Genomic DNA, 27,503 nt, shown 5'->3' with positions numbered 1-27,503 from the left:
GAGTCGCCATGCTTGACAAAATATGCTATGCTAAAAAAGTCACGAACATAATTTTTGTTACATTAGAAAAGAAAAATAATACAATATTGATGAAATTATAAGATACAGATTTAGATGACTTAGGATCTAAGCTAAATTCCACTATTGATGAGCTAGTTTGAGTTAAATTAAAGCTAAGCTTTCCTAACAAAGTATTCAATATTTCAGAGCCATTCTTCAAAGGCATGCCATTTAGCTGCAATGGGAAAAGCAGCAGAAAATCTGAGTACTCTTGAATCAAGTCTCCTCAAACTGACAGAACCAGGTGGGTGTACTGTGGAAACACTACTTACCTTTGTCTATGGAGTTTGCTACAGTTTGTTTTTAAAAACAAAAATTACTGAAGAAGTACTTTTATTTCTTGTATTTTCCATGATGAATCAGCCAAAGCAATAATGATCTTGGTAATGATCACCTGGTAGTGATGTGTGTATTCATATTTTTTGTAATTTCCACTGAAACACTTATTTCTTCTTTCAAAAGAATATTCATTTGTGAACAAATCTGCAAATATTTATGTTCTCCCAATCTGTTTAAATTGGATTCCATGATATTTAGGCTTGCTTTATCTTCTTAAATCAGAAAATTCAGGGGCAAAGACCACTGTCCATTTATAGCTTGTCTCAATACCCTGTCAATGCTAGTAGTAATGACCTCTGCAGGAAATTTTAGTGGAGAAAACTCTCCCTGAAGAAAGTTAAAAGAAATTGTACTTCTTGTGAGGGAATTGCATGCATGCTAGTATTTAACCACCTTTTAACTCAGGAATGATTATACAAATTTTAAAATATCTTAGAGTCTGGATTGTCAAGCACAAGAATTTTCTGTCTAATAATCCTGCCAAAGTTAGATTAACTTATTGACGATAGAGAGACAGGAAGACTGATTCAGTGATCAGAATTTGATTTTACTCAGGTTGTCCAAAAGCTTATATACTATTTCAAGAAGGTTAATAATTTTCCACTACAATAATCAGGTTAAAAGATTGCACAAACAACTTATACATTTTACAACATCTTGCTTGCAGGGGGTTGATCAAATCTCTCCTCTTCCTGTAAGCAGCTTTAATCCCATCTTCTGTAATCTTCAGAGCTCTGTTTCTTCCTGCCATGGCATCTTGGTTATCAAACCAGCCATGCTAATTAAGTCTGTCTTACTCTCTGTCTTCTGTATTCCCACATGAGTTAAGTAAGAATTACAAAGAAATTTGGTTAGAACTTAAACTCAGAGACACTGCTGATTTTTTCCCATTATATTTACATGGCATCTTGTAGTCCTTGGAGCCTGGTTGGAATTGTAGGATAGTATAGATTGGAAGGCATTTCAGAACGTATTTATTCCAACCCCTTCTTAAAATAGGTACAATTAGATCAGGTTGCTCCGAGGCTTGTCCAGTCAAGTTTTGAATCTTTCTGAAGAAAGAGATTTCGCAACCCTTATGGGCAACCTGTTCCAACAGTTAACCACTCTTACTATGGTTAGAGAGGTTTTTTTATATGTGTTTGGAATTTTCTGATTTCTGGCTTGTTTCAAGCGCCTGTTCTGCTATCAGTGAGGACAGTCTGTCTCCACATTGTGTATTCCTCCTATTAGGTAGGTGTAGATTCCTCTTAGCCTTTCCTTCTTAAGACTGAATAAACCCAGTTCCCTTGGCCTCTTCTTGCTTTGTCATGCACTATAGCTCCTTATCATCTTGGCTGTCCTTCACTTGACTTCTCTGTGTCGGTGTCTTGTACTACAGTGCCCAAACCCAGGCACAGTAAGCGAGATGTGGTCTCTCAAGTGCTGACTAGAGGGCAATAGTCATATCCCCTGCCCTACTGGCCATGCTGTTTCTGGTATAGCCCAGTATGCAACTGGCCTTTGCTACTAGACTACACCCCTCATGTTCTAGTTATCATCCATCATCTCTGTATAAGCATTTGTTCAGAAGAGAAAGCATTCTTGTGAAAAATAGGATAAGGGGAGATGCAAAAATTTCATTAATCTGTGCAATAATCCTTCATTTTTGCTCACATTGACGCCTACACTCCTGCAGAACACATCACATAAGGAAAGAAGTCCATAAGTTATTGAAAATCATGTTGATTACTTAATAGAAAGTTAAATTAATGGATCGATCAGTTAGAAAAACCCCATAATTTCAGTAGATGGCAAATAATTGATCACTAAAGTCTGCTCTGTTGTTGAAATAGCATATTTGTTAATAGTTTCAAGATACAAATTGAGAAGAAGCCTTTTGGTGTGGTGATACAAAGCTCACAGCTGTCCTTACCATGTATGAATGGTTTAGGGCACTGCACATCTGTAGGCATATTAAAAATGTTTTGCAAAAAGCTTTTTCATAGGAAATCATTATAATTGGATCTACACAGCATTCCATTGATGATAGTCTGCAAGAAAAATGGAGAAGAGCTGAATCTGCTTCTTTCAAAAGAAGCAAACCCCAAAATGTTTCACACGCAGTAGAATTTAAACTCTGAAATTTCAAATCTTTTCCTATCAAAACATTTTTGGGACATATTTTTCTTTGTGAAAATGCTTATTTTTAGCAACATATTTTTGAACTTGTCTTTTGGGAGAGAGTACTAAGAAAGGGCATCCTAAAAAAAAATTTAAATTTAAAAAGTCTGCTTTTCCTGATGGCTGTCCCACTTAACTGGACATAATTTACATTCAACAGACCTAAACTGACTGCTGTCACTCGAGTTTGTAACTGTTGATCCACAATAATAACTGGTTCCGGAGTGCATTTTTAATCTTGCATTTTTCAGGGATTTGCTGCATTGATGTTTTTCAACCACAGAACTTGTCTAAGTACAAAATTTGTAGATTATGTTTCTTTATTAAGGAAAAATAACAAGTAGTACATGTAACATTGTTATTGCTCTTCAGCTGGTAATGCAGTTTTGTTTAACTGCCAGAAACTTGAATCCAAGTTACTGTCCTATATATTCTGTATACAATTAGTATCTATGTATTCTATATAAAATATATTAATTATAGAATATAAATTAATTTCTATACATATATTCATGTAAATATTTAGCTTAAGAAAAAAGAATCCTCTACCTAATTATGTTATCCATATGCAGAGCATGAATGTAAGCATTAGACAATAGCAGTATTATGTGATCAGTTCTTGCTATATAGCCTTAAATACATTTTTTGACATGTCCTTTTTCTGCACATTCTTCTCCACATATGATTTTCATGGCTCTTTGTTAGACCTCTGATGAGCTCTAGATATTCTCCATATTAGCCTAGTAGCTGTAAGTTCATCAGTCACATCTATAAGCTCTTTAAGTTGTACAGCTACTTACATTTGAAGAAAAGAATAAGCATTTGAATTTCTCTCTGGATGACAATGAGAGATTTAAAAGCAAACGCTGTGCTAGAGAAAGATATTTTTTTTTTTTTAACTGTCAGTTATAGGTGGAGTTTGTATTGCATATTGTCACTGCTTTTCATAATGGTTTTCATTTGGTTGTTGATGCAGGTCCTGGAGCACAGCTTACAGGAAAGGAATGTCCTTTGTTTCTCTACCCTGTAATTGCATGTTGGACGTCAGAGCGTGCTTATCGAGAAGGTAGGGATAGCTGGTGTTTATATTAGTGGTAAAGGCTCCTTTTCTTCGGAAAGTTGCCAGTAAAGCAATCTCATTCTTTCTTGGAATAAGCTTGTGGGATTCTCAAATATACAAGAACAAGCAAAACATTGCTTATATAAAGTTCTCAATATAAACAGGAGAGTGTTTATAAAATGAGAAGTGAATGAAACCGATTATTTGGGGTGTTGATGCTAAGTATATAAAATATTAATATTTTAAATTGAATAATTGTTTTCTAATAACCTTAGAAACAAGTAAATTTAAAAAAAGATCTGCCAGGTTTTCAAAGATTCTCTTTGTATGAAATGTTCTTTTAAAATTGAGATACCCCATTTCCACATTGTTTTACTAGAAGGGGAATTCACAGAAATCTCTATTTCTATAATGTTTGTAATTCTAGGAGTGTATTAAATATAGTGAGCTTGTGATTATGGATGCCCAGACATCCATATTTAGCAACTGCCATTGTGTATCCCTGATTGTGGTGTCACTATGAGTATACAACATGACATAAATAAGGGCTTTGAGACATACCTGACTGTAATTCTAGGGGAATTCAGAATCCTGTTAGAGCATAAACACCTGTGTTATTTGTTACTTTATTGCAGTGCTTAAATTCAAAGGGCAAACACGTTTCCTTGAATTCTTTGTTCAACTTTTGCACAAAGTCGTGAATGAAGAGAAGTTTCAATGGGTTCTGGAGTGGGCAAACGGCGTGGAAGTTCACTTGAAAAGGTACACACAGTAGTAGTGAAAAACTACTGCTTAGGCTCATGAGAGTGACAGTTACAAAAGAAATGGTAAGTTTTACATGTCAGAAGACCCATCCAGTGTAATTTCCATGACTCCTAATCTGCAGAAGTTCCATGAACACAGAGGATTACACAGCTACAGTAAATACTGTATTTTGACCTGACTATAAATGGAGATGTAATACTGTGATGATTTCCCATATTATTATGGGGTGGTGCCATAACTTGGGAAGGTATGATGGGTTAAATCAAAAGCAAACTGACTACTATAGTGTCAAAAAAAATTCTGTGGGGAAAAGATAAATGGAGCTAATTTCAAATTACCTGAAAAAAATCCCATTTTTAAAAAAACACATCAGTATTTCTAAAATATGAAAGGAAAATAATCAGTGAAAATGAGAGTTATATTTTAGGGAACAGGAATTGTGGTTGCAAGAGACCAAAACAATGGGATGTGAAGAAATTATTTGCATAATTCTGTAGTATAATTTGGGTAATGAAGAAAACTGTTTTGTTTTACTGGGCTTTAGGAAAGTGATAGAATTGTTACTTACAAATTCGTATTTCTATAATAAACCCAGAAAATTAAGACTTCCTATTTTCTGATGAGGATGAAGAAAAGAAAATCTTTTGAGTTTAAAACTGCAAATGAAGTAGGAACTGCATGAAGTGCTCTATATGTTCCCAAAGATAACCTTTTACTATAAAAGGAGTTTAACATGATAACTATGATGATGATGATGGTGATTTAAAAAATATTTTTTATCAGGAGGAATGAGAACTTCCTTGGTACTGATGGAATTTTAAAACAAGCAGAATCTCTCACTCCGATTGAAGGCACAAATGCTGCAGGAGCTCAGAAAGTGAGTTTTATTTTTAAGGAGTTGTGTGTTTTTACAAAACAAATTTTTAAAAATTGTTTCATAAAAACCTCATCCACAGTTGCTAAAATTTGGGATACAAACTCTAGTCCTGAGTTAATCTCTGCACTCCTAAAACCAGGAAGAAAATTTGGCATGGGATTCATCTGAAAGACCAACAATTGTGAGAATTTGAGATGAGTCAGAAGAAGGCATCCCAAAATCAGAAGAAACTTGCCTTTCCTTATGCCCTTTAAAATAACATGGTGATAATAGGAAACGTTTTGGGTACCATCACATTCAGAAAAGGAGATCAGCTCAGGCCTTCTTGTACAATATGTACTTACACTTTTTTTGTGAGTAATTCTTCATGGTTAACACCTTGTGCAGATATTCTAATTGCACAATGAAGGCTTTTTGTTCAGAATGAATTCAAAATAAATTTTTAATTTACTGGAAGACAGAAATAATCTTAATGGATTTGTACTGTTTTGGAGGAAGAGTTTTCTCCCCCATAATTCTCTAGTAATGTTGTAATATTTCTAGCATCTGAGATAGATTAGGAAAAAGGTTTTTCTGTCTCGGTTTTTGCATTGCAAAGTTTTACTGTTTACAATATTAGGAAAAGAACTATCATTATTTCTGTGATGAAAACACTGAAATATGAAAGAAAGTGTTCAGGGATCTGGCTGGTTTCTTTATGTCAGGCATTTGACATGTACTTTCCCAAAAAGATTGTGAATTTTTCTGGAATTTTTAAGTATGTCTTTTGCAGCCTTATTTTGTTCCTACATAAGCCAAACTGCTCTATACTTCAAGTAATTTATAATCTAGGTATAAATAATTATTTGAAGTATATTTAAATTTTTGACACTTTTTTTTTTTTTTTTAAATTCACCTTCAAAAAAACCAAAGGCATCACCTTCGAAGAAATCAACAAAAAAAGCCATGCCTAAGAAAGGACCTCTTAGAGAGTATTTAATGAAAAATCCAGATGCAATGAATTCTCCAGAAACACAAAAGTAAGTGAACACAGTTTTCAGGCTCATATAGAGAAAAAAATATTTTGACTGAAATTTAGTTTACAATTAAGTGTGTATTTTAATTTTTGGCTTGTATCAAAGAGAGTCATTTCTGCACAGTTCTCTCACTTTTCTGATTTAGTTTAGTACACAATTGGTTTCCACTCAAGGAAACAAAATCTGTTGCATTTCTGTTTAAGAAAATGGCTTTTAAAGATTTCAAGTCTTTGTATTAATAATCAAAGATTGTGTTTGGGTTGTGTTAGCTTGAGCATGTTGATTCATGAAGGTGGAAAAGCTCTGCTTATCTGTGTATTATAATACTTTTCAAACTGTGTTGGGGAGTTTACCTGCTACAAAGCAAATTTAAAAAAAAAAATATTTCCTGTTGTTCAGGTAGTTTCAGAATGACTTTTGTGTCCTTGTGCTAGTCTTCTTGGACGATCTGTTCTGTTGCTTCCAGAAAACTGGTTTTAGATTTGAATAAATAAATAAATAAATAAAATTCATTCACCTCTTCTTTTGGAAGATATTTGTTTATATTTGGCTAACTTGTCAATAACATTGCCTTCTGACCTAAAAGAATGTGTTGTATTCATAACTTGGTCCTTTGGTCACTTATGCTTTCAGCAATTAGCAAATAGGAAACTACAAATATTTGCATATTAGCAATCATGTAACTGATTCTGGAAGTATTTTAAATAACCTAAAAAAGCTTCCATATAATCTTCTAAATATTCACCTAAACCATCCAAAAAATGTTATTATTTCACCTTGACAGAGGAAACCCTACCTTACTTAAAATGATTTTCATGGCTTTCAGCAGAAGGGGGGATGTTAAATCTTGGGTTTTTATCAGCTACTCTTTTGTGTCTTACATAATAGTAATGCTGTATAATATAATCAAAACTGTATGTGGTATACTATTCTGCCCACATTTTAAAGGTGGAAAACAGTCAGAAAAATAATTTAGATTAATAAAGGGATCAGTTTACTGCTAATTTAAAAAAAAAGAAAAAAAAGAGATTTGGTTTGAATATGGCACTGTATGGTCGTGAAGTAATAGAGAATTTTTTCATATATCAAGGAAACTTTAAAAAGCTTTGGCTGGAAATTAAAGGCAGGTATCCAGATTTGAAATACCACGTTGGTATTGGAGGTGCTTAACTACCAAAGCAAAGCAATTAAAAAAACCCCAAACTAAACCAACCTGTATTTATAGTGTAATAGAAGAACCTCCTGAATTGACTTTGAAGCCCATTGTATTTGATATAATAATCTGTTTGTACAATTCAGGTACAAATAACTTCAAACTGAGCTAAACTTTTTAAAGTACTAAGACAAATATTTTATAGAAGTTGGTAAAATATAAAATAGGATTTATTGTGTGTAAAGTGCACTTAAAAAGATAAAGCACAGTTGTTTTTCTTGACTAAAGTAAAAGTCTTTTAGTGAGAAATATGTCATATGCTTATGTGCTTATGCATATAAATCTGGGGATATGCAATGGGATACTTCTGTGCATCTTAACCAGGACTTTCTTTTCTAGGACTTCAAGAAAACAGAGTTTCATTTTTTGCTACTTCATATCTTTTGGTTTAGGAAAGGCATGGATAAGTTGAAGAAACTAGCTTATCAAACCTTAGTGATGCTGCTGAGTAAATATGTAACCCGAAGTAAGTTTTGTCAAATGTGTCTTGAAGAGATGCCCTGGAAGTCTCAGATGAATATCTATCTGGCAGTTGCACACTACCACTTATTTATAAAGAACCTGGAAGAGCAATACAGTATTGGAATAAGTGGTTCACAGCAAATGGACAGGTATATCTTACTGCATTATCACTGATTGCCATTAATATAGATTATTGTGTTATCGCTCTTAATGCAGACAGATCTGAATTACAATATATTCATGTGAACACTTCAGCATTCAAATACAAATTAATTGTTACTATGTAAAAAGTTTTGCTTTTCATCCTGTGGACATCAGGCACAGTTTTGATTGCTAACTTCATTGGTGAGATGAAAGCTTTGAAATATACTATACTATTTTTTGGTTCCTTGTAACATTTGGCTATCATTCATTATTTCTTATTCCTAAAGCTGCTGGAAATAATCACTTTTGAGAAATTGAATTTTGTGTAGGTATATCAAAATTCTTTTCAATATTGTATGTGGAGTTTTTTTTTTTTGTTTTCTTCTCTTTCTCCCATTCTGCAGTTACAGTATTTTGGATCCTGAGATATTCTCATTAAACAATTCTGGCACTGTACTGGCGAGAGAAGCTGTAGAGGATAACACAACTCCTTCTCTCCTTGAAAAGTCAGACGTGACCGAAACCTCAACCTGTAAGAATTTTTATTGGTGCACAACTGAAAATCATTTTCAGCTTAACTTTTTGTTTCTCTTGATTTCTGTGTGTCTTGATTCCATCATCAGTTGTCCACATCACCTTTGGAAAAACAGTCAGTCATGCCAAGTTAACAGAAGACATTTCTAAGTTTCAATTGTCCTCTATATTTTTTTGGCATACCTAGTGTAACAGATGTCATAGTAAGTGATGTGGCATATCTAATAATTCTGAGCATTGCTTAATCTATTAATAAACATTTTACATTTTATCAATTAGTTATTCTTTATCCTCTACTTTATTAACAAGTTTTTAAGTTTAAAAAAAATTAATGATACTAGCTTTAGGTTTGCAGATACCATACTACCTACACATATTAAATTGATAATATGCTGAATTATTCTGAATGCATTGATAATTTCTTTCAATTTTTGAGGTTTGTAATTGGTTGGTAGTTTCCTTTACATTTCTTAGCAGGTCAAAATTTTCCTGAGTCATTCTGTAAGTAGTTTTTAAAGTTATACACTGAAGTTTATTATTATCTTTCAAATTTTAAGGAAAATTTCATTTTCCTTAAAATGAAAGGAAATTAATTTATTTCATTGACTTAATTAACTTTAATTAAGTAAATTAAAATTAATTAACTTTCTCCCCAGTGTTTCCCTGTGTCAGAAGCTACCTCTGGACCAATTTATTTTCTACCAGTTTATTTAATTTCTCTATCTTTCATATCTGACATTCATTATTCTAGCTATTTTTAGTCCTATGAGGTTTCAACAGGAGCCAAAAGGCTTCTGTCTGGGGGTAATTGTGAAATGCAGGACTTTGATTTCTTCAGATATTAGTGATAGTGTACAAGTAAACACAAAGTCTGCATAGGTACTGGAAGTTCAACAAGTAACCACAGGCCTGGTCTTTTCAATAGCTCTACAGGGACACATTCTTGCCAGAGCAGTAAAGATCAAAATTCTTCTGTCTTTCCATGTAGGACTTCCTTAGGTAAAATCAACTGTCCTCTCTGCCTTCTCCAAGGAGGTGGGACAAAAACTACCACTTGAATTCACTGCTTCTCTTTGTAACACCCTACTTTTACATAAACACCATTGCCTCGATGCTTACCAATCCCTGAGAACCACTGAAATTGGCTGAAATATGGTGAAAGTCCTGCTTACTATCTCTTAGCCTTTGCAACAGCTCTAATTAAAAGAATTACATAAAATGTGTAGTTTCCCATAGAGCTTGAATTTAGCTTCTGCCTCAAACCTATTGTTTCAGATATTACCACATTCCACTACCATGAAACCTTGGGGGTTTGGCATGCCTTTCCCCTTGGGGGATATTTGATAGTGAATAAAATAATGAAGGAATTCTACACATACTACAGAATTTGTCAGAAATCTTCCTTTCTTCCTAACATCTCCCTAAGAGGTTACTGTTTAAGAAAGATTCTTGTAAGCTTGCAAAGAGATTTCTTGCCATAGTGATTTGTTCCTAGAAATTAGGACTGTGTTTTGTCTTTGAGGCTGAAGACTATTTGGTTCCCATTACTATTTTGCTCAAACTTGTTTTCATCTCTGCTTCTCCCAATTCCTAAGTAAAAGCATCTTACATTTTAAATATCATAACCTTACAAACATGATAACCTTAACATTGGCTTTAACCTTAACATTTCCTAACATTTAAGTATTTAGCTGCCACAGAAAAATCCCAGCTGAATATTTTTCTTTTTTTTGAGAAATTCAACTCAATTTTAATGAGTGAACTTTTTGTTTTCAGTTACAAATAAATCTCCTAAGAACAGAAAGAAACAGAGTCAAGCGTCTCGAATAGCAAAGACCCGTGAAGAACAGGACCGGTTTCCATCAAATACCCTTTTACTGAAGCATTTTACAAGCATCTTCTTGCATTTGAAAAGAGCAGTGGTAAGATGTGGTTGTTTTCTTATTAAACTATATACTGCTAAGCATTGTGTTACAGTACTTACTACTTTTTTCGTGAAAAGACCTCACACTTCATAAAACTCAAAAAAGATTCACTGGTTTAAAGTAATGTTTTCTCATCTTCTGAAAAATATCCAAGTACAATGTATGAAATGTCAGACATATCACCTATCATAATATATATCTATCAAACATACAATAATTTATGTAATTGTTCTATTTTTCATTCCACCTTTGTAACTTTCCTTCTCATGTTTGTTAAATTTTTTTGAAAATACTTGTAGACTCACCTTTCTCTTTACAGGTCTTAGTGAACATCACACTAGAAACAGAACCAATGATTGAAGGGAAATGCAGACTAAGTACTCTTTCCATAAAACTTTCTAAACTCAAGTAAAACCACACATATAGGTGGTATGAATTAATTTTTATTTCTTATTCTCACACCAAAACCTACAATTAAATTCAATTATAAATTAGCGCTTCTATGAAAATTAAGGTTCTATAATGCCTAGACTGTAATTTTGAAAGATTACTTATGCCTAAATTTTACAATAAAAGAATGAAACTCTTAATTTCTGCTTTTCCAAGGTATAATTATATTTTAAATGGTATACACAGGTTCTTGCTCACCGTGGTGGCCACTGGACATTGCTTCAAAATGCTTGCCGAGAACTTTGGAACTATACTCAAGAATTTCAATTGATTGCTAACCAGTCACATTCTCATATGGATGCATTTCCCATCACCTGGGATTTTTTTTGGAACACCATCTGGTTGCCATTTTATTTTGCATCGGACATGATCATTGATATGATAACTCACCTACAAGCAAGCAATTCTCTTAAGGTAAGAATTATTTTTATTAAGACAACTTTTTATTAGCACATTTTCACTAGAGAGAGAGTTTTCTCTTTCTTGATTATATTCTGGTATTTCCAAGTTATTCTCTGTAATAAGTTTTTTATATAATTACAGTACTTTCTAATCTCTGTAATTGATTTGTCCTAAAAACGCATTTGAAAATAAGAGGTACAATAATGTTTCTTCCCTGTAGATTGTGGATCCTGAAGGAGACTTTTGCATTCCCAGTTGTTTAGGAGGTATTGCGGATGAGACTGGTGGTTCTAATCTTCATCCTCAGCCTCCCCTGGATGATGTGAATGTGGTTGACCTGAGATGGATATGTAATCTGATTCTTAAAACAATAGAATTATTATACCAAATGAAGAAATGGGAAGCACTGGTACACATAGCTGTACAATTTAACATATTTACACAGTAAGTTATACCAGCTCTAATAAAAACTAAAAAAAAATAACTTTATATAGTTTAATATACTATTATATTGCTTAATTACTACACTTTGTTTTTTCTTCCAGTGAGAGGTTCACAGAACAAGTGAGTCCACTGCTGGTGTACGCTCAGAGGCAGCTGCTGGAAAGGATACAGCAGTTCAGTGGTCCAGACAGCCATGAATCTCATTTCACAAAAAATCTGTCTGATGATGTGCAGAAGGTGAAACAGATTTCTTTTTGGGGAAACTGACTCTTAATGTGAACTAAATGTGGAGAAGCACTTTCACTGATTAGATTAATATTCTTTCTCATAGTCTTCTCAAGTAGTAAATTATAGCAAATTAATGAACATAATTGATTGAAGTGCATGAAAAGGCTTGTATTAAATGATTCCAAGAGCAGCAGGTGACCCAGAGGACATTTCTTCCATGCATAGCATACCCTTCCATATTATAAGCCTAAATCTAATTTCATGTTAGTTCTTGATGCCACTCTTTTAACCTTAAAGCATTTATTTGGAGATTGCTTTGTTTCTGCATTGGAACACTGCTCCAAAAGTTAATAAAATTGAATTAAACCAAACACTGACAATTCTGATAAAAACTTGATGACCACCAAAAATACCCATAGCAACTCAGCAACTTCCTCTCATTAAAAGTATGGCTCTATATATTTACTTAACAGTGTACTTAATTGGAAATTTTTCACTGAATTAGCTATTAGAAATTTAAATTTTCCAATTCTTTTAAATATAAGGTTTATTTCTAAGAAGTTTTGCTGAAGTCAGTCTCACTGTGGATATTTCTAGGATGTTTCTATTACTAATGGAAAGAGAGGACTTGAAGGCGAGGAGGGGGAAGTGAGATTTGGATTACCAAACAGATTTGTTCTGAACATGAACATGAACATGAACATGAACATGAACATGGGGTTCAGGAGACACTGCCTTGCCTAGAGACAGCACACTGATGCCCAGGGCTGGCAGGCATTCTGAAGGCACTTGTGGCTCGCAAGGGCAGCTGAAGTGCTCTGTATTCTCTGATTCCTGCTGACTCTCTCTGGCCCAGCCATTCAGAACATGGTCCTTTGTTATAGAAGGGCACCACAGCAAACCTCTTCATAATGCTGATAACTGAGCTGTCGAAAAGTAATCATAGTTTTGAAAGACAGCTTACAGGTTAAAGACTAGTGTTAGGTAATAGTAATAAGGATTTCAGGTAAGAAATTTGGAGTTTATGGCTACATTTCATAAATCAGTGCCATTCAGAGAGTCTAGAACTAGTTCTGTTGGGCCTTCTGCTTCTGAAGTGGTGTAACTACATTAGCAAAATAAAAAGTCAGTTGTGTATTAGTCCTTTATAGAAGTCTGGAAGTTTGCTTCTCTGCCAGAGTTAGGCTGCTGTTGTTACTTGCTTAGAGCTATTTTGTATCTCCCTATGTACCATTCCATTGTGTTTCCAAGGCAACATGTCCTTTAGGCATGCTTACAGTGACAGGTTCTGTGCAAGCATGCATTCATCTGGAGAAGAAAAAGCGGAATATTTGCAGAACGTCGAGAAGTTGCTAATGATTATGGCAAATACCAAATAAGAGACAAGTTCAGTGCAGTAACTTTGAAACACTTATATCCAATATTTAGGTATGAATGTTTCACCTCTCACTGACAAGAGTACTAGTTATGGGCCATTGATGTCTTTCTTAATTTGTCCTCCTTTATAGATATTTAGATATAGATATTTAGCTGTAAGAACCAAACAGTGATTTTTCTTAATATTATTCAGTTTTCATTAAACAAATCCTTCTTTTTAGATGAGTTGCAGAAACTACATAGGGTACAAATTACAGCTGCCTGTTGCTCGTTCTGCCAGTGAAGGGGTTTTTCCTGGATGCTTTTTCAATCCTGAGACAAATAATGATTCTACAGGTCAGAGCACAGTTCAGTATTGTGTGTTCTCTTCTCCCCAAAGTATTTTCTTTGTTTCATACTGGATTTTTTTTTAATGCTGTTTCCCCTCCTTATCATAATTCTTTCACTTCTCCTACAATGTGTCTTTTATTATTAACTGAGCTTTGTCCTCAAATTATTGTTCATGATATTTTGCATGGATTGTAATGTTGTCAAGATCTTTCAAAACATATTCAGACTATGTCTGAAAGCAGAGAAAAGCATGTGCCAGGTGACCTACAGCCTGTGAGGCAGAGTGGTGGTCTTGGTCCAGTTTTCTGTTGTTATTTTTTATCCAGCAATAAACCCAGAAGTTAGTGTGAATCAGCACTGTTACTCACAGAATTAATATTCCTGGTGGTTAATAATTTACTTTAATTCATAAAGTATCAGAAAAAAAAGGGGAAAGTTTTGATATGCTTGAGTTTTGTAGTTTTAAAAATGTTCAAATATGTTTTACAGGGTGATTTACTAAAATATTTATTTATATATTACAAAATTTTTCTCCATAATTATTAATTACTTTTAGATCACAATCAAGCAAAAACCCTAGTTTCTGTGCCTCTTGATGTGAATGATACACTGAAATGTTTTAGAGAAACTCTAGAAAAATCTAAATATCAAAGCAGAGCACTGAGACATAGCAGAAAACTACTTTCATTATTTCTTGCACACACACAAGGTGAGTGATACATCAAAATGTTTCTCCCTTAATAAAGCGTATATGCAGTTAAAATAGCTGAGTGAAAGGAACAGATTTTTCTAAATTCAAGTTTTAATTACTGACAACTAGAAAAAAATATAGAATATGAAGTTAAATTTGAAGTTCTGTAAGCTCTAAGCCTTATTTCCTATGATCTGTCCGATAGTTGGATGATAATTTTTTTTTCATGAAGCTGTGTCACCTGTCTGTCTGCAGCCATACCTGTCAGAGGACTGACTGGCAGATCTTCCCAAGTTTATTTTCACTAACAGAGCACATATCCTTTGGTTACACTGACCAATTAATTATATTCCATGAGTTTAATTAGGAGACGCGCAGAATTATAGCATAGGAAACCAAATGGATAGAGGATACAAAGGAATTCTATATTTGTTCGACTAACATGGTGTGGAAATATTTGGAGTGCTAGAAATGGTATAATACTTTTCCAAACTGATCACATAATTACTTTTCTAATCTAGAAAATGCTGGAAGAGCAATCAGCAGTCATATCTCTTCAAGCAGAAAGCTGAAATTTAACGTGGCAGATGAAGTGATATTTCTACCGACACCACGTGACCTTTCGCAGGAAAATTTCTCCAGTATGGTTGAGAGTAGACCAATACCAAAGTCACAGCTTTCAGTAATTATATCTTCCTATGAACAAACAATAGGTATTCATTTTCATAAATTTCTGCTTACAGCTAAGAAGTAACATCATTCTGCCTATCTGTGTTTATATATGTTTATTCCATTCTTATTTTCCTCTGTCAGACAGCTGTAACTGTCTGAAGGCTGGTTTCCAGGAATGTACAACCTACTTCCTCTTAATTGAGGAAATCTGCATTAGATCCTAAACTCCTAAACAAGCCACTAGCTGGTTCATAATTTCTACCATTATCTCATTTTATGAAAAAGCATTACTTCAGTGGTGTTATGCTGATTATTCCCCAAGTCAGAATTTGATGTAATGTTTAGCAGTTTCATTTTAATTCCATATCAGTTTTTTTTCCTAGCAAACAGACTTTTCAGATTGTGTGCATTTGAATATGTGAACTAGTTACTTGGCTTCCATCTTACATTCTGGTATGGCTTTACTCATGCAGTCACAGCTCCTCACTACTACCTGTTTATGCTGTATGGCTGAACAGGTCTAGTGTAGTAGGTCAACAGATGCTATAAGTGGTTTTATTTGCAGCATGGGTTCTAAAAATGAGTCTGTGAGAATGCTACTGTGCTATATACAGGCAGAGTTGTTTAGCAGGGCCAATGACCTGTTTTCCAGTTTATCTTGTGAACAAGAAGAAATTTGAGTGGTCTGAATAAAAAAAACCACAGAAGATTAGGGAGACAGGTTCATGTATCTTATTTTTGCTTTCAAAATTAGTTGAAATAAGAAATGGTACATTTGATGGTAAAATATACAAGACCAATAAATTTAAAAAAAATATCGTGCATTGAATTGAATGTGAATTCATGTCTACTCATGCCAAATTTGTTTAAGGTTCAGTAACTGGTTTAATGATATGAAAATATTTTTTTTAATTGAATAAAAATAAATTACAGGAATCCTTGAAACTAGTAGCCAGAGAGACCTCAAGGTGCAGGCTCTACATGAACTTGGAAATCTTCACTTTTATGCTGGAAATAAAAGGTACATAGTTACTGGATTAAAAAAGAGCAGTTTCATTTTTTTAGATTGTCAGTCCTGTACCCCTCAACTGTCTTGTAAGTTCTTGTGGTGTCCACTAGTCCATATAAATTCTTTCATCTAACTTACTATTAGCTATATTTTGAGAGGGCTTTTTCCTAGGCATTGTTTATTTTTCTTAGCTAACTAATTGCCATTAAGCAAATAATTGATGCATTTTTGTGTTTTTAAGAAGTAATGTCTATGGCTTGATGATTTGAGTCCCATTAAGTCTCTTGACTAGGAATGGTATTTTTTGTTGTTGTTGTTGTAGTAACTGTATTTCAGTTTTTGACCCAATTAGAATTAGTTAAATCTCAGGCAATAAAGGAAAAATGAAGCAGTTCTTATCTTCCACTTTGGAAAATGTCAGCAATATGATGGTATTTTTTATGTTACAGATCTGCTTTTAAATATTGGTGTCAAGCCCTTGATGAAACACTCAATATTGCTGATGCTCTTAACACCTGGCAAGAGTTAAGTTTTCCAAAAGATGCTAGAGACTGCTTTGCAGTTGGAAGATTAACTGATATGAGTCAGAAATTTCTTTCTCAGGCTGGAGCCTGGGGATGTTTACATGCAGCAGTTTTAGTGGCTAAGATAGCTCAGTAAGTATCTTACCCATATACGTATTGTATTGCATTTTAAACAAACTGCTCATCCAAGATATGAGGTAACTTCAAATTATTAAAAACCAATAGTGAGTTGTTATGAAAAGGACTCACCAAAAGCAGAGGAATTTTTCCTTTCAGGGAGAAATTTGCTTCTTTGGAGAACGTTGTTTTTTTCCCTTTTCTTGAGTGCTCATCTTTGATCATAAATGCAGCTGTATGTTATATGGAGAGATCATTAAAAGGAAACAAAATGATAAAAAGTCATAAGTGCAAGGACTTTACAGTCGTATTGATTTTAAATCAAAATATCACATTTCCCAAGTTATTGCACATATTAAATATTAATGTATCTTGACATCAGATATATTGCCTAAAGTACTTGTTTTCTGGTGAATTAGAACTAAATGAAATCTGAATTACTGTATAAAAAATTGCCATCAATAAATATTTCCATCCAGTACTCTTTGACTGCTGAATGGAAACATTGGAAATGTTATTCTGAGCTGTTCCTCAATGTATTGTACAAAAATTTCTACATCTAAATCTAGAAGCACCCAAGGCAGCATTAAATGACCTTTGAAACACTATAACCATGAAAGAGCAGAGCTTCATCCAAGTAAATTGCCTTACCTGTGAAGTAGGTCATATTAATAGCCCTGTAAAATATCTGTAAGTCAAGGTAGCTTTGCAAGTGCTGGCATAGGTATTTCAGGATGAAGGGGCATTGCCACACTTAGAATTAGCGCCCAAAAGGAAAAGGAGTGAGTTTAACTTGATTATAAATTACAGCTCTTTTTATGCTGAGTGTGGTACAGTCTTGGGTCCAATTAGGCAAGACTAAGCCCCTAGCTGCTTTTACAGGTGTTTGTGGCACTTATTTGCTGCACTGGATACTATCCCTTTGCTGCTAATACATCCATTCCAAATCCTGGTAGGATTTGGAGGGAGCTGTCTTCCTGGCTTCTCCCTCAGGTGATTCTTTTGTGTTTAGGCCTGACTTGCTCTGTTAAACATCTTTCTCTTGAGCTGCTCTTTCCACAGCAACTAAGTCACAGGCTGTAAAATGCAGATTAAAGGATTCTAATATTGAAGAAAAGATTTCTAGCATTGTTGCTTAGGATGGTTTGGATGCTACCAGGATGGTTTAAGGCTCTGATGAGGTACTGTGAAGGAATCATTAGATTTATCTAGACACTTGCCATATTAAAGTCCATGTGCTAGTTATCTTAGGCTTCTTTTTTGGGAAGAAATACACTTAAAGCATGAGTTGCTTAATCTGCTTTATCTTTTTTAGTTTTGTATGAGATGGAGTTTGCATTTATCTTGCCTGTGTCTCTCCTTTAAGTTTGATGATAATCTAGACAACTCCCTTTGTCTAGATGTCTTTAGTCAGTCAAATGCTTGTTTGCATGGTGTGGCTGAGCACCTATTTAAAAACAAGCAGTTGTTTTCCAGTAGGAAAAACATCTAGATTGTGTTAGTATTATTATCACATTAGACTAAAAACACACGGATTTCCATAATTTGTATTGATGGGTTCATTTGTATTTCTTATTATTTGTTGTGCTTTAGGTATATAACAACATCACAAATGAAATTAAGAACAAACTACTGCTGTTTTTCTGCGATACTTTTTAAGGTAAGAATGCAATTTCAGTTCAAATTCATGAAGTTAACAAATTGCTTCTAAAATGGCCCTCTGTTAAAATAATTATCTTTTTGTTTTGGTTGTAAAGGAAAAATGGAGATCAGAGGTAGTTGACAATTTATGCATATTAGATATAATGTTTTTATTCTTTTTTTTTTTTTAACATTATTTTTGTATTGTAGCCTAAAAATTATCACTTCAATAGGAGGCTTGAGTGTCTCAGAGAAAAAATACTGAAAAGGGGAGATGACATTTAGTAATCAAATATATTTTTCTTCCCTTGAAGTATTCTTCTCAGGAAGAGCTGGATGGCATCCACCACAGCAGAGCGCTCTCTTTTACATCTGTCGAGTTTTCACAGATTGTCTTAAATTTTCAACCAAGAGAACAGACCCTTTAGAAAAAAGAAATTTTTGAATCTTTTTTAGCACTGTAAAATACTAGTTTGTAATACTAAAATCTCACCTCTATAGAAATTTGCTCTAAAACCAGAGGATATTAAAAATGATCAGCTTCACAAAGAAAGTAAGATCATTAAAATTAAGCTTGTAGACTTTCTCTAAAAAGACCTATAAAGAAAAAAAAAAAAGTTTACTTTTAAATGGAAGTTAAGATGCCAGTAGCAAAAGCAGTGCAGGAAAAAGAAATGCAAGTGTTCTGCCAGTTATAGTCTGCTGGGATCAATGATTAATCATCGCAGTGCAGCTTCAGGAAATTATCCAAATAATTTCCAAATTATTATTGGAAATTATTTGCTTCTTCCAAAACCAAGCAACGACACTGTCTGATATCTTGTGTTGTGATTGTGACTGTGAGACATATCCTAGGCCACAGTGGAAAACTTGTTAAGTTCACCAGAGGGAGGGCAAGTTGAGGAAACAAAGGTAAAGGAGAATTTTGACTTGCTTCTCGCATTATAATTGCTGAACAATTACAAAGCTGAACAATGGTGATTCCTTCTTTTGACAGAAATGGTAGCAAGCATTTGTTCCAGTTGTGTAACAGTAGAAATAATTGTGACTTGACTGAAGTGGGTCTGATATTAATTGGGATGGAAGCAGCTTGCAGGGTGATTGTCTTGAAAAATATAATAAATTACTGTCACTATACTGCAAGAAGTTCAAGCCATAATTTGTTCCTTGAATTGGAAAGCTTTTATAACCTTGTTTAAATTCCACCTCTGGTATAAGCTTTAGGCTTGTTAATATCTCAGATCTGAGTATAAATGCAAATTTCTCTAGCATATCATTGCTAATTACACCAAGATAAACACAATTGGGAAGGAATTTCCAACATCAGATACTATGTTAGCATTCTTCCCTTTTTAAGAGAGAACATTTAAATTATTTCCATGACTTTCATATTGGTGTTTAGTTAAATGACTTAAGTTGTGCTAGCTGACCTTAGTTAAAGGTAGAACTAGAGTAAAACAAGCTTTTAACTGGCTTTGAAGACAGAAACTCTCCCAGAAATTACCAAATTTCATATTAGTTTTTAGTTACATGATTTAAGCTGCACTAGCTGATAAGCTGCACTAGCTGACCTAGGGAAAGGTGGAACCAGAATGAAATTAGCTTTTAACTGGCCTTAAAGTCAGCAACTCTCCCAGAAACAGGGGGAGACATACTGTCCTTAGACTATTTACCACTTGTTTATTTCTCCATCAACTTCACACATAAAACATTTTCTCTAAAATTGTTTTTCAATATTGTCTGGATACAGCTGAATAATTAAGGCATCGATGGAGTTGTGTTTATGAAGTAATTTATGAGTTGGAGTTTATAGTGTCTCACTAATACCTGTACACCTTCTCACAATTAATTCATTGTTATTACTTTCAGACCCTGTTTAGAGCTTCTCTTCCACATCCAACATCTGACTATGACTTTGTAGAATATGAAACCAATTTTCTTATTCCTGGTATTGACCTGTTCTCTGATCGCTACAGAGCTGATATCTCTACTGTAGTTGCAAGTTTGAATTTCATTATGTTTGAACTACATTGTGCGAAACAAAATTTAATAGTAAGTATTATTTTTATGCTCTGGAAATTATTTTTAAGATACCTAGTCTTACTTTTTTGTGTGGGTGTACTTACGAGATATCTCAGAACCTCAAGAAAATACGCCTATGGCTAGGTTCTGTGGCACCTAAAACAAGGTATAGCTTGCTGCATACAAGTTTTAGAAAACACGGGAAATTTTTTTATTCTGGAAGATGACAACACCTGGTTCATTTAGCTTAGGCATTTTCATGCAGCTTAGGCATAACAGAGGAAATTCTCTGTTATATACTACTTAAAATACACTGTACAAAAAATATTTTAAATGCAGTATGTCCAGACTGCTTTCAATACTTAAACTTCCAGTAGATAAAACTCCCTTTCTCCTTTTCATGTTCTCTTATTCCTCTGTATGAAGTGTTTTTATAACTCCCCTCCTATGCTGGTCATCTTCCTATTTTCTCCATTTAATGTCTGACCATTTCCACTTTAATCCAGTGTCCTTCAAACATGCAGTGAGGTACATTAGAATAAATATATTGAATTGATTACTAGTACTGAAGAAGGTCTATTTTCTAGTTTGGTCTTGTATGCACTAACAGAATTTCCTGTCAGGTGATTATTTTATACTTCTGTAAATCAAGCTTGACAGAAAACACTCCATCTGAAAAAGCAGATTTTTTCTGCTTTGATGAGTTGAATTCACTTATGGCAAGGTCCTGCAAGTGGTAGAGCCAGTGCCAGGGAGGGGAAAAGATCGCAGGGCTGGCAGCAGGGAGTAACAAAGGTTAGGAGGTAGAGATGGAAGAAGAGTTAGACAGGAGGAGGCAGAACGATGTTACACCTTTTTTGTCAGCAAGCCATTTGTTGGATTGATTTCTTTTGGAACTTCAGGCTAACTCCCATTGTTGTTTCTTCCCATCCTGTGTTACTGGAGTTCACTTCATTATTTAGCTTTGTGTAACTGTCCTTGCTATGTGGGATCATAGTAAAATCAAGGGGCAGACAACTACCTGGAGGCAGAGCCACTTAATTTGACTTCTTGCTTCACATGGCCACGCACATTTTTGATTCTTTCTGCACTTTTGCCAGTGGAATATAGATCCGGGTCATGGATCGTGGTCAAAGCAATTGCAGTTTTAGCTGAATGAGAGCTTCATTTCCCCTGAATGCTTATTATGTGGGAATGTTTTGGAAGGTGGGTGCTAAGTTGATTTGACATTTATATCAAAATACATCAAGATTCAAGTTTTATTAAAAATAAAACTTCAAAGACTAATTTTGTTGAACTACTTCAAATATCAGTAGGAAACTATATGGGTACAACTAAAACATTTGCCTCAAGCATTTGTAATCCAAATTCAGAATTATTAAGCTACATTAGGAAAACTTAAAGTGAATTTGACAAAAATGTGACAATGCCGTTAGCATTTTCTAAGCTTGGGGACATTTTAAAGTGAAGAAAAATGTAAAAGCTGAACACCAATTAAATTTTGGAAGGTCTTTAATTTTCAATAAACCCATAAATCTGTTAGGAAAGAATCTGCTTTTTCTGAAATATTGTATAGCATCAGATCATAGAATCATAGGATGTTTAGTGTTGGAATGGACATTTAAAGATCATGTAGTCCCAACCTCCCATGCCAAAGGCAGGGATGCCTCCCACTAGACCAGGTTGCTCAACATGCCATCCAGCCTGGCCTAGAACACTTGCATGGTTGGGGTATCCACAAATACACTGGGTAACCTGCTCCAGTGTCTCGCCACCCTCACAGTAAAGAACTTCCTCCTAATATCTAACCTAATTTTTCCCTCTTTCACTTTTATCCATTATTCCTTGTCCTATCACTAGAGTTCCTGATGAAGAGTCCCTCTCCAGCTTCTCTGTAGGCCCCCTTCAGATACTGGATGGATATACAGTGTCTCTATACTTTAATAGAGCTCAGTTTAAATTTATTTTAATTTTTTTTTTCATTTCTCCCTACAAAAAAAATTCAGTTTAAAATTAATATAAATAAATTTGTCAATAAGTCTCATCACCATCCACTTTATTTTACAACTGTTATAATTTGACTTAGACTGTTGCAGGACTTCACTGTGTTTATTTTAAAAAGCTTACAGAACTCTATTCTTCTGTTATATTGAAAAAAATATTGCATCAAAATGCAGACAGTTTCAGAAATCCCTTGTATCAACCTATTTCTGGTAGGTTTACTTACTAATGATGTAGTAAAAGACCCCACCTTTAACACAGAGAATAATTTGGACAAACTTCACTTCTTACATTGTGAATCACATGTAAGGTAGTATCAGTGGTTAGCTTTAGCGAGCTGAAGAACTTCTTAACACATTAATCTTTCAGAAAGTATAAAAGAAGTAGTGTGTGATGGTCAAAGCTGTAATCTTGTATTATCTAGATATTTTGATATGTAATTGCAGTGCATATTTCCATAATCGTATGATGTTTATTCCTGCATGGCCTACTATTTTCCTACAGATTTTACCTCTATTCACATTATATCAATATATTGTATCTGAGATTTGTAAGGACCCGGTTAAATGTGTTGAAGGAAGAATTCTCAAGGTAATCAAATAATCTTTCTCAAAACCCATTGTACTTCAATTAACCTTTTCAATTCTTTGTTAAATGTAGTTAATTTAATATTCATATATTTCTACTATGAAAAGTAATGCTTTAAAGTTCAGCTGTTGCTTTGTGTTTCTTAGCACAGCAGATGGTAGAGGTGCTTTCTAAATGCAATTATTATTTATATTTTCAATTTTAGTAGCATGCAGAGTTATTTACACAGTTTTACTGTTAATTTCCTACATAGACAATTGAGTGCTTCCATAAATTCTTTCTTCTCTCCATTTAATGAAGAGGTTTTCCTTCTTTGGTCCAGATTTATCACTTGGTATTTTTTATCTTGTTCCACTTTTCTTTTAAATGTTTTCTTAAGTGCAAAACATGAATGACTATTTTTCCCCCAAATGTTCACTTCTGGATTTGTTCTTACTGTCATGGTAGAACAAGGTTCCATGAAATTTACGAACAGATGTTTGTCTTTTCACTAATGTTCACCTTTTATTGTTGTTGTTGTGATTTAAATAATTTGTGAGTTTTGGGATTTTTTTTAAAGGCATCTAACTATCAAGAGTTATTAAGAGTATGAGGAGTCAAAGTGATATTGGCTTTAGATATTTTCAGGAAATGCTGATATGGGTTAGATAGGGTAGCTGAGTACTATGAGACTAGAATGAGCAAAATCTATGAAACAGATTTTGATAAGAGGCTGATCTTGGACAGGCAGTCAAAAGTCTTACCAGATGAAGCAAGTTCTTTCCCTTTGTCAGGAGGAAGTTTTTAAACAATTTGTTTTCAAAAGAGAAAGACTCATCTTTGAAATTTTTCACTGTAATATGTAAAAGATTTCTTTCCATTAAAGATCATTCTCCATCAATGTACTATTCTCCATCAATGTACTATTCTGGTAGTCAAATCTATTTGACAATTACCTTTAAATGCATTTTACTTTGAGCAGAAAGAATAACATTCAAATCAAATGTTTTGTTATTTTTTCATAGATTAAAGTGCTTACGGATATAGGATTTTTTACGGAGGCCTTTCATGAACTGTCTTTGCTTATTTCGGGAGAGAGAATTCCATGGAAAATACCAGCAGGATACAGATATACTGAACAAATGCAGGTAAACACCAGAAAATATGACATCAAACTGTAACAATCCATTTTCTTCATGAAACTGCGCATACTCCATATCTGCAATTTGTTACACATTCATAAGAAATTCCTAGATTTCTTTCAATAGATGAATCAAATAGAAGGCTTTGAATGACAATAAAATCTTTCACTAAACAGCAAGAACAGAAATCAGTTTTGAAACAAGTCTTTTATACACTGAGTATTGCAGATAGTGCTGTAGAAAAAAACAATGTGTGGTTTCATATGCAGGCATAAAAAGTATGGATAAAACTGAGAGTGGGTCTTGGGCCCTGGGGAGGGTAGAGGCAGCCTCAGGAGATGCTGGGCCAAAAGAGCTGTTGCTGCCAATAGAGCCTTGACACTCACATCACCCCAGGTCAGTTTGATTTTCCCTCTGTCTGGTCACTAATGTGCTGCAAAGGTTGGAAGCTGTTAACAATTGACCTGGACTTTGGTCTGACCTGTGAGCATACCTGTGCAGGCAGATCAGGTTGTCGGGTAAGCCTCTCCCATAACCATCCTCTCCTTGTTTCCCAAGCACATACCAAAATAACCTAATGATTTAATCTTGGATGAATGCCGTCAAGGTCTCCCTTATCTGAGTGGTGCTCTTGGGTAGGTGACTACCAAAGAGACTTCTGGACAAAGCACCAGGTGAAATTCAGCATTGTCAAACTTCATGTTTGTTATTGGACAAACTTCATGTTTCCTTCCTTTACCCTGTGTTGCAGACAGTGAAGCAGAACAAATTGAGTTTAATGAGCTGATTTGAAGAGAAATTCCCTCCTCCCACCTCTGTTAACTCATTAGTTTTATACTCATATTGTAACACATTACTTTCTTTTGGTTTTGTCCATTTTACAGGCCTTACAGAAATTTGATTCCTCTAAATCTCTCATGACTGCTACAAATTTGCAGGTAAAAAACAACCTGAAAGAGGAAAATGTTTTATGCTATACATAAATATTTATTTCTCTGTCTTAAGGTAGGAATTATCCAGTTCAGAAAATATCCTTGTTATTATTAAAAAATCCAATAAAAAGAAGACATACTCTTCTCAATGGATTACTATTTTCTAAATTTAAAATTTTATGACTGACCTCTCAAGGGAAGGGCAACTACCATTTTCACCATTTTTCAGATGGGTGATCTAATCTGTACAAATCTGTGGCTTTTCTGTGCAAAACACACAAATGGAATTGTTCAGACTTTGTTGTGATATGGAAGGTCAGGTGTTTATCCTGCTAAAATATTGAGAGCGTCAGGCTTTTAATGTTATAATTTCTATCAGTCAGAATTGTCTTCATAGATTGTCCTAATTCAGATGGGGGCTGAAGTCCATTTCTGGGGAAAAAAAAATTAAAATGGTAAATCTATAAACCAGTGTCTAAACAGTCACTTTCTCATTTTATTTAAAACCACCTGTTCATCAATAACTTCTTTTGTGGTTTCCAGTTTTAATAATTTCCTTTTATTAACCTCACAGATCCATTTAACTAGTAGGGGTAAATGTTAGCAGAAAGTGAAAAATTTGTACCATTAAAACAAATTGGTAAATTAAAATCCCTACCTTTTTTCCCTCCACTTTTCTCTCTTGTCTACAAGAGAGCAAAGTTGCTCGTGCAACAGTTGGTGTTACAGAATAGAAATGAGAAGTGTATCTTGACAACTTTGGATCTCACTAGTTTCTGATTTATTTTGAAGTCGTGCATTATCTTGAGCTTTTGATTTTAACACTTCACAGTGTATGTAGTTACTGGCCTCATGATCTTGCAAATCTGTGTAGACTTTTGACTTCTGAATTTATTAATCTAAAGTAATACTTTTAAACTAATGATAAAAAAAGGATGTTATAATGAATAACAAAAAGCATCTATGAAATAGGCTGAATAGAATGATTTGATACCATAATTTTTTCCTTTCTTAACAACAGAATTTTCTCTGAGTTGAGGTTTTTGAACTACAGATTCATCTACAGTGCAGAAAACTAGAACTTTCAGTGATAATAGCTATAACTTCATAGATGCACCTTCTGCTGTAAAACCAATCTGTTGAGGCTGTAGCAAGTGCTACTAAGGGGTGAAGTTTGCAAAAACAAGAAGAACAACTCATTCATAATAAATGAGAATATTGCTAATATAATTCATGTTAATTTGTATCATTATTAATAGAAGCAGAATATGTCTTGAACAAGAAAAATGCAAAATGTGTCATTTCAAATAATTCCAATTGTTAACCTTCTTATAGGTACTGGAAGATACATTTAATTGTAGTCTGTCTTTAACAGTGGTGCCACTGTGCAACCAACAAATGATGAATAAATTAACCTTAGCCAAAATGCATCTCATCATTTGTCTTTCTGCCACAATAAATAATATACCTGAAAAAGTTGAAAAAAAAGTATATTCTGTTGACAACAACAGCTTGCCAGAGCCAAACAAAACTACAACATCAAATGTAAAAGGTAATTATAAGGATGGTAGAAAAGTTTATTTATATTGTTTCAAGCATTTTTTTTTTCACTTTAAACTTCATAAGAACTAATATGTCGTATTATGAACAATATCCATTTTAAATGTCGCTGAAAAAATTGGTCATTCTTGAAATAAGCATTAAGACTTGTTAATGCTTTTTATTATTCTTCTATTAGTTTTCTACTCTACTACTACTACTACTATTATTATTATTATTATTATTATTTTGTTCTATTATTACTCATTTTGATGTCAAAAGTCCCAGTTGTAAGTAGAGAGAAAAGGACCATGTTCTTCCAATTACTGAGAATGCTTTCATACTGCATCTGTTACATGAAATTTTATCCGCAATGTATTTGACAGTTGATGCAGATCAGAATTCAAGACAACAGGAACAAAGGGACAGAACGGTGCATCTTGTTGACTGTAAAGATGAATTAAATATGGCCATGCTGAAGGTAATTTTGATTTTTAGGAGAAAAAGATTTAAGAAATGCTGATTGATCCAAAAACATTGCTAATGCCTCCAATATAAGAGAAATTATGATGAGAAGATGGTATGAAAAAGGAGACTAAAAATTTCTGTTTCTAATTTTACTGTAGTCTTAATAGCTATGCATGAAGTGTTGACAACTTGGTAAAATCATTTTTCATTTTTGGTGCATCATTTTTTGAATGATGGGAAATGTTTCCACAGTCAGATCTCAGGAAGGCTATTTAAGCATAAGGGTTGTGGTGGTTTCATATTCGCTGAATTTTGTTTGACAACTGGGAGAAAGAATTTTTTGGGAGAAAAAGGCAGAACAGGCCCCAGCTTAAGATAAACAGATAGAT

General features: G+C 34.0%; 1 protein-coding gene across 1 annotated transcript in view; it reads left to right on the top strand.

Annotated features, from left to right (window-relative positions):
- Positions 1-27,503, top strand: part of CFAP54 (cilia and flagella associated protein 54) — a 113,760-nt gene that overhangs the window by 51,238 nt on the left and 35,019 nt on the right. Inside the window, exons 28-50 of the mRNA XM_083859805.1 lie at positions 208-304; positions 3,539-3,628; positions 4,258-4,384; positions 5,171-5,264; positions 6,144-6,283; positions 7,886-8,104; positions 8,504-8,631; positions 10,410-10,555; positions 11,195-11,422; positions 11,631-11,854; positions 11,956-12,091; positions 13,681-13,795; positions 14,346-14,498; positions 15,002-15,193; positions 16,086-16,173; positions 16,611-16,817; positions 18,396-18,462; positions 20,313-20,495; positions 22,971-23,057; positions 24,059-24,181; positions 25,060-25,113; positions 26,443-26,659; positions 27,033-27,127. Of these exons, the coding sequence (XP_083715931.1) occupies positions 208-304; positions 3,539-3,628; positions 4,258-4,384; positions 5,171-5,264; positions 6,144-6,283; positions 7,886-8,104; positions 8,504-8,631; positions 10,410-10,555; positions 11,195-11,422; positions 11,631-11,854; positions 11,956-12,091; positions 13,681-13,795; positions 14,346-14,498; positions 15,002-15,193; positions 16,086-16,173; positions 16,611-16,817; positions 18,396-18,462; positions 20,313-20,495; positions 22,971-23,057; positions 24,059-24,181; positions 25,060-25,113; positions 26,443-26,659; positions 27,033-27,127 (3,210 nt within the window). The remainder of the gene's footprint in view (positions 1-207; positions 305-3,538; positions 3,629-4,257; positions 4,385-5,170; positions 5,265-6,143; positions 6,284-7,885; positions 8,105-8,503; positions 8,632-10,409; positions 10,556-11,194; positions 11,423-11,630; positions 11,855-11,955; positions 12,092-13,680; positions 13,796-14,345; positions 14,499-15,001; positions 15,194-16,085; positions 16,174-16,610; positions 16,818-18,395; positions 18,463-20,312; positions 20,496-22,970; positions 23,058-24,058; positions 24,182-25,059; positions 25,114-26,442; positions 26,660-27,032; positions 27,128-27,503) is intronic.

The sequence above is a fragment of the Zosterops lateralis genome (genome assembly GCF_965231275.1).
Source record: "Zosterops lateralis genome assembly, chromosome: 4".
Taxonomy (NCBI): Eukaryota; Metazoa; Chordata; class Aves; order Passeriformes; family Zosteropidae; genus Zosterops; species Zosterops lateralis.
This window is presented reverse-complemented; position numbering and strand designations above follow the sequence as displayed.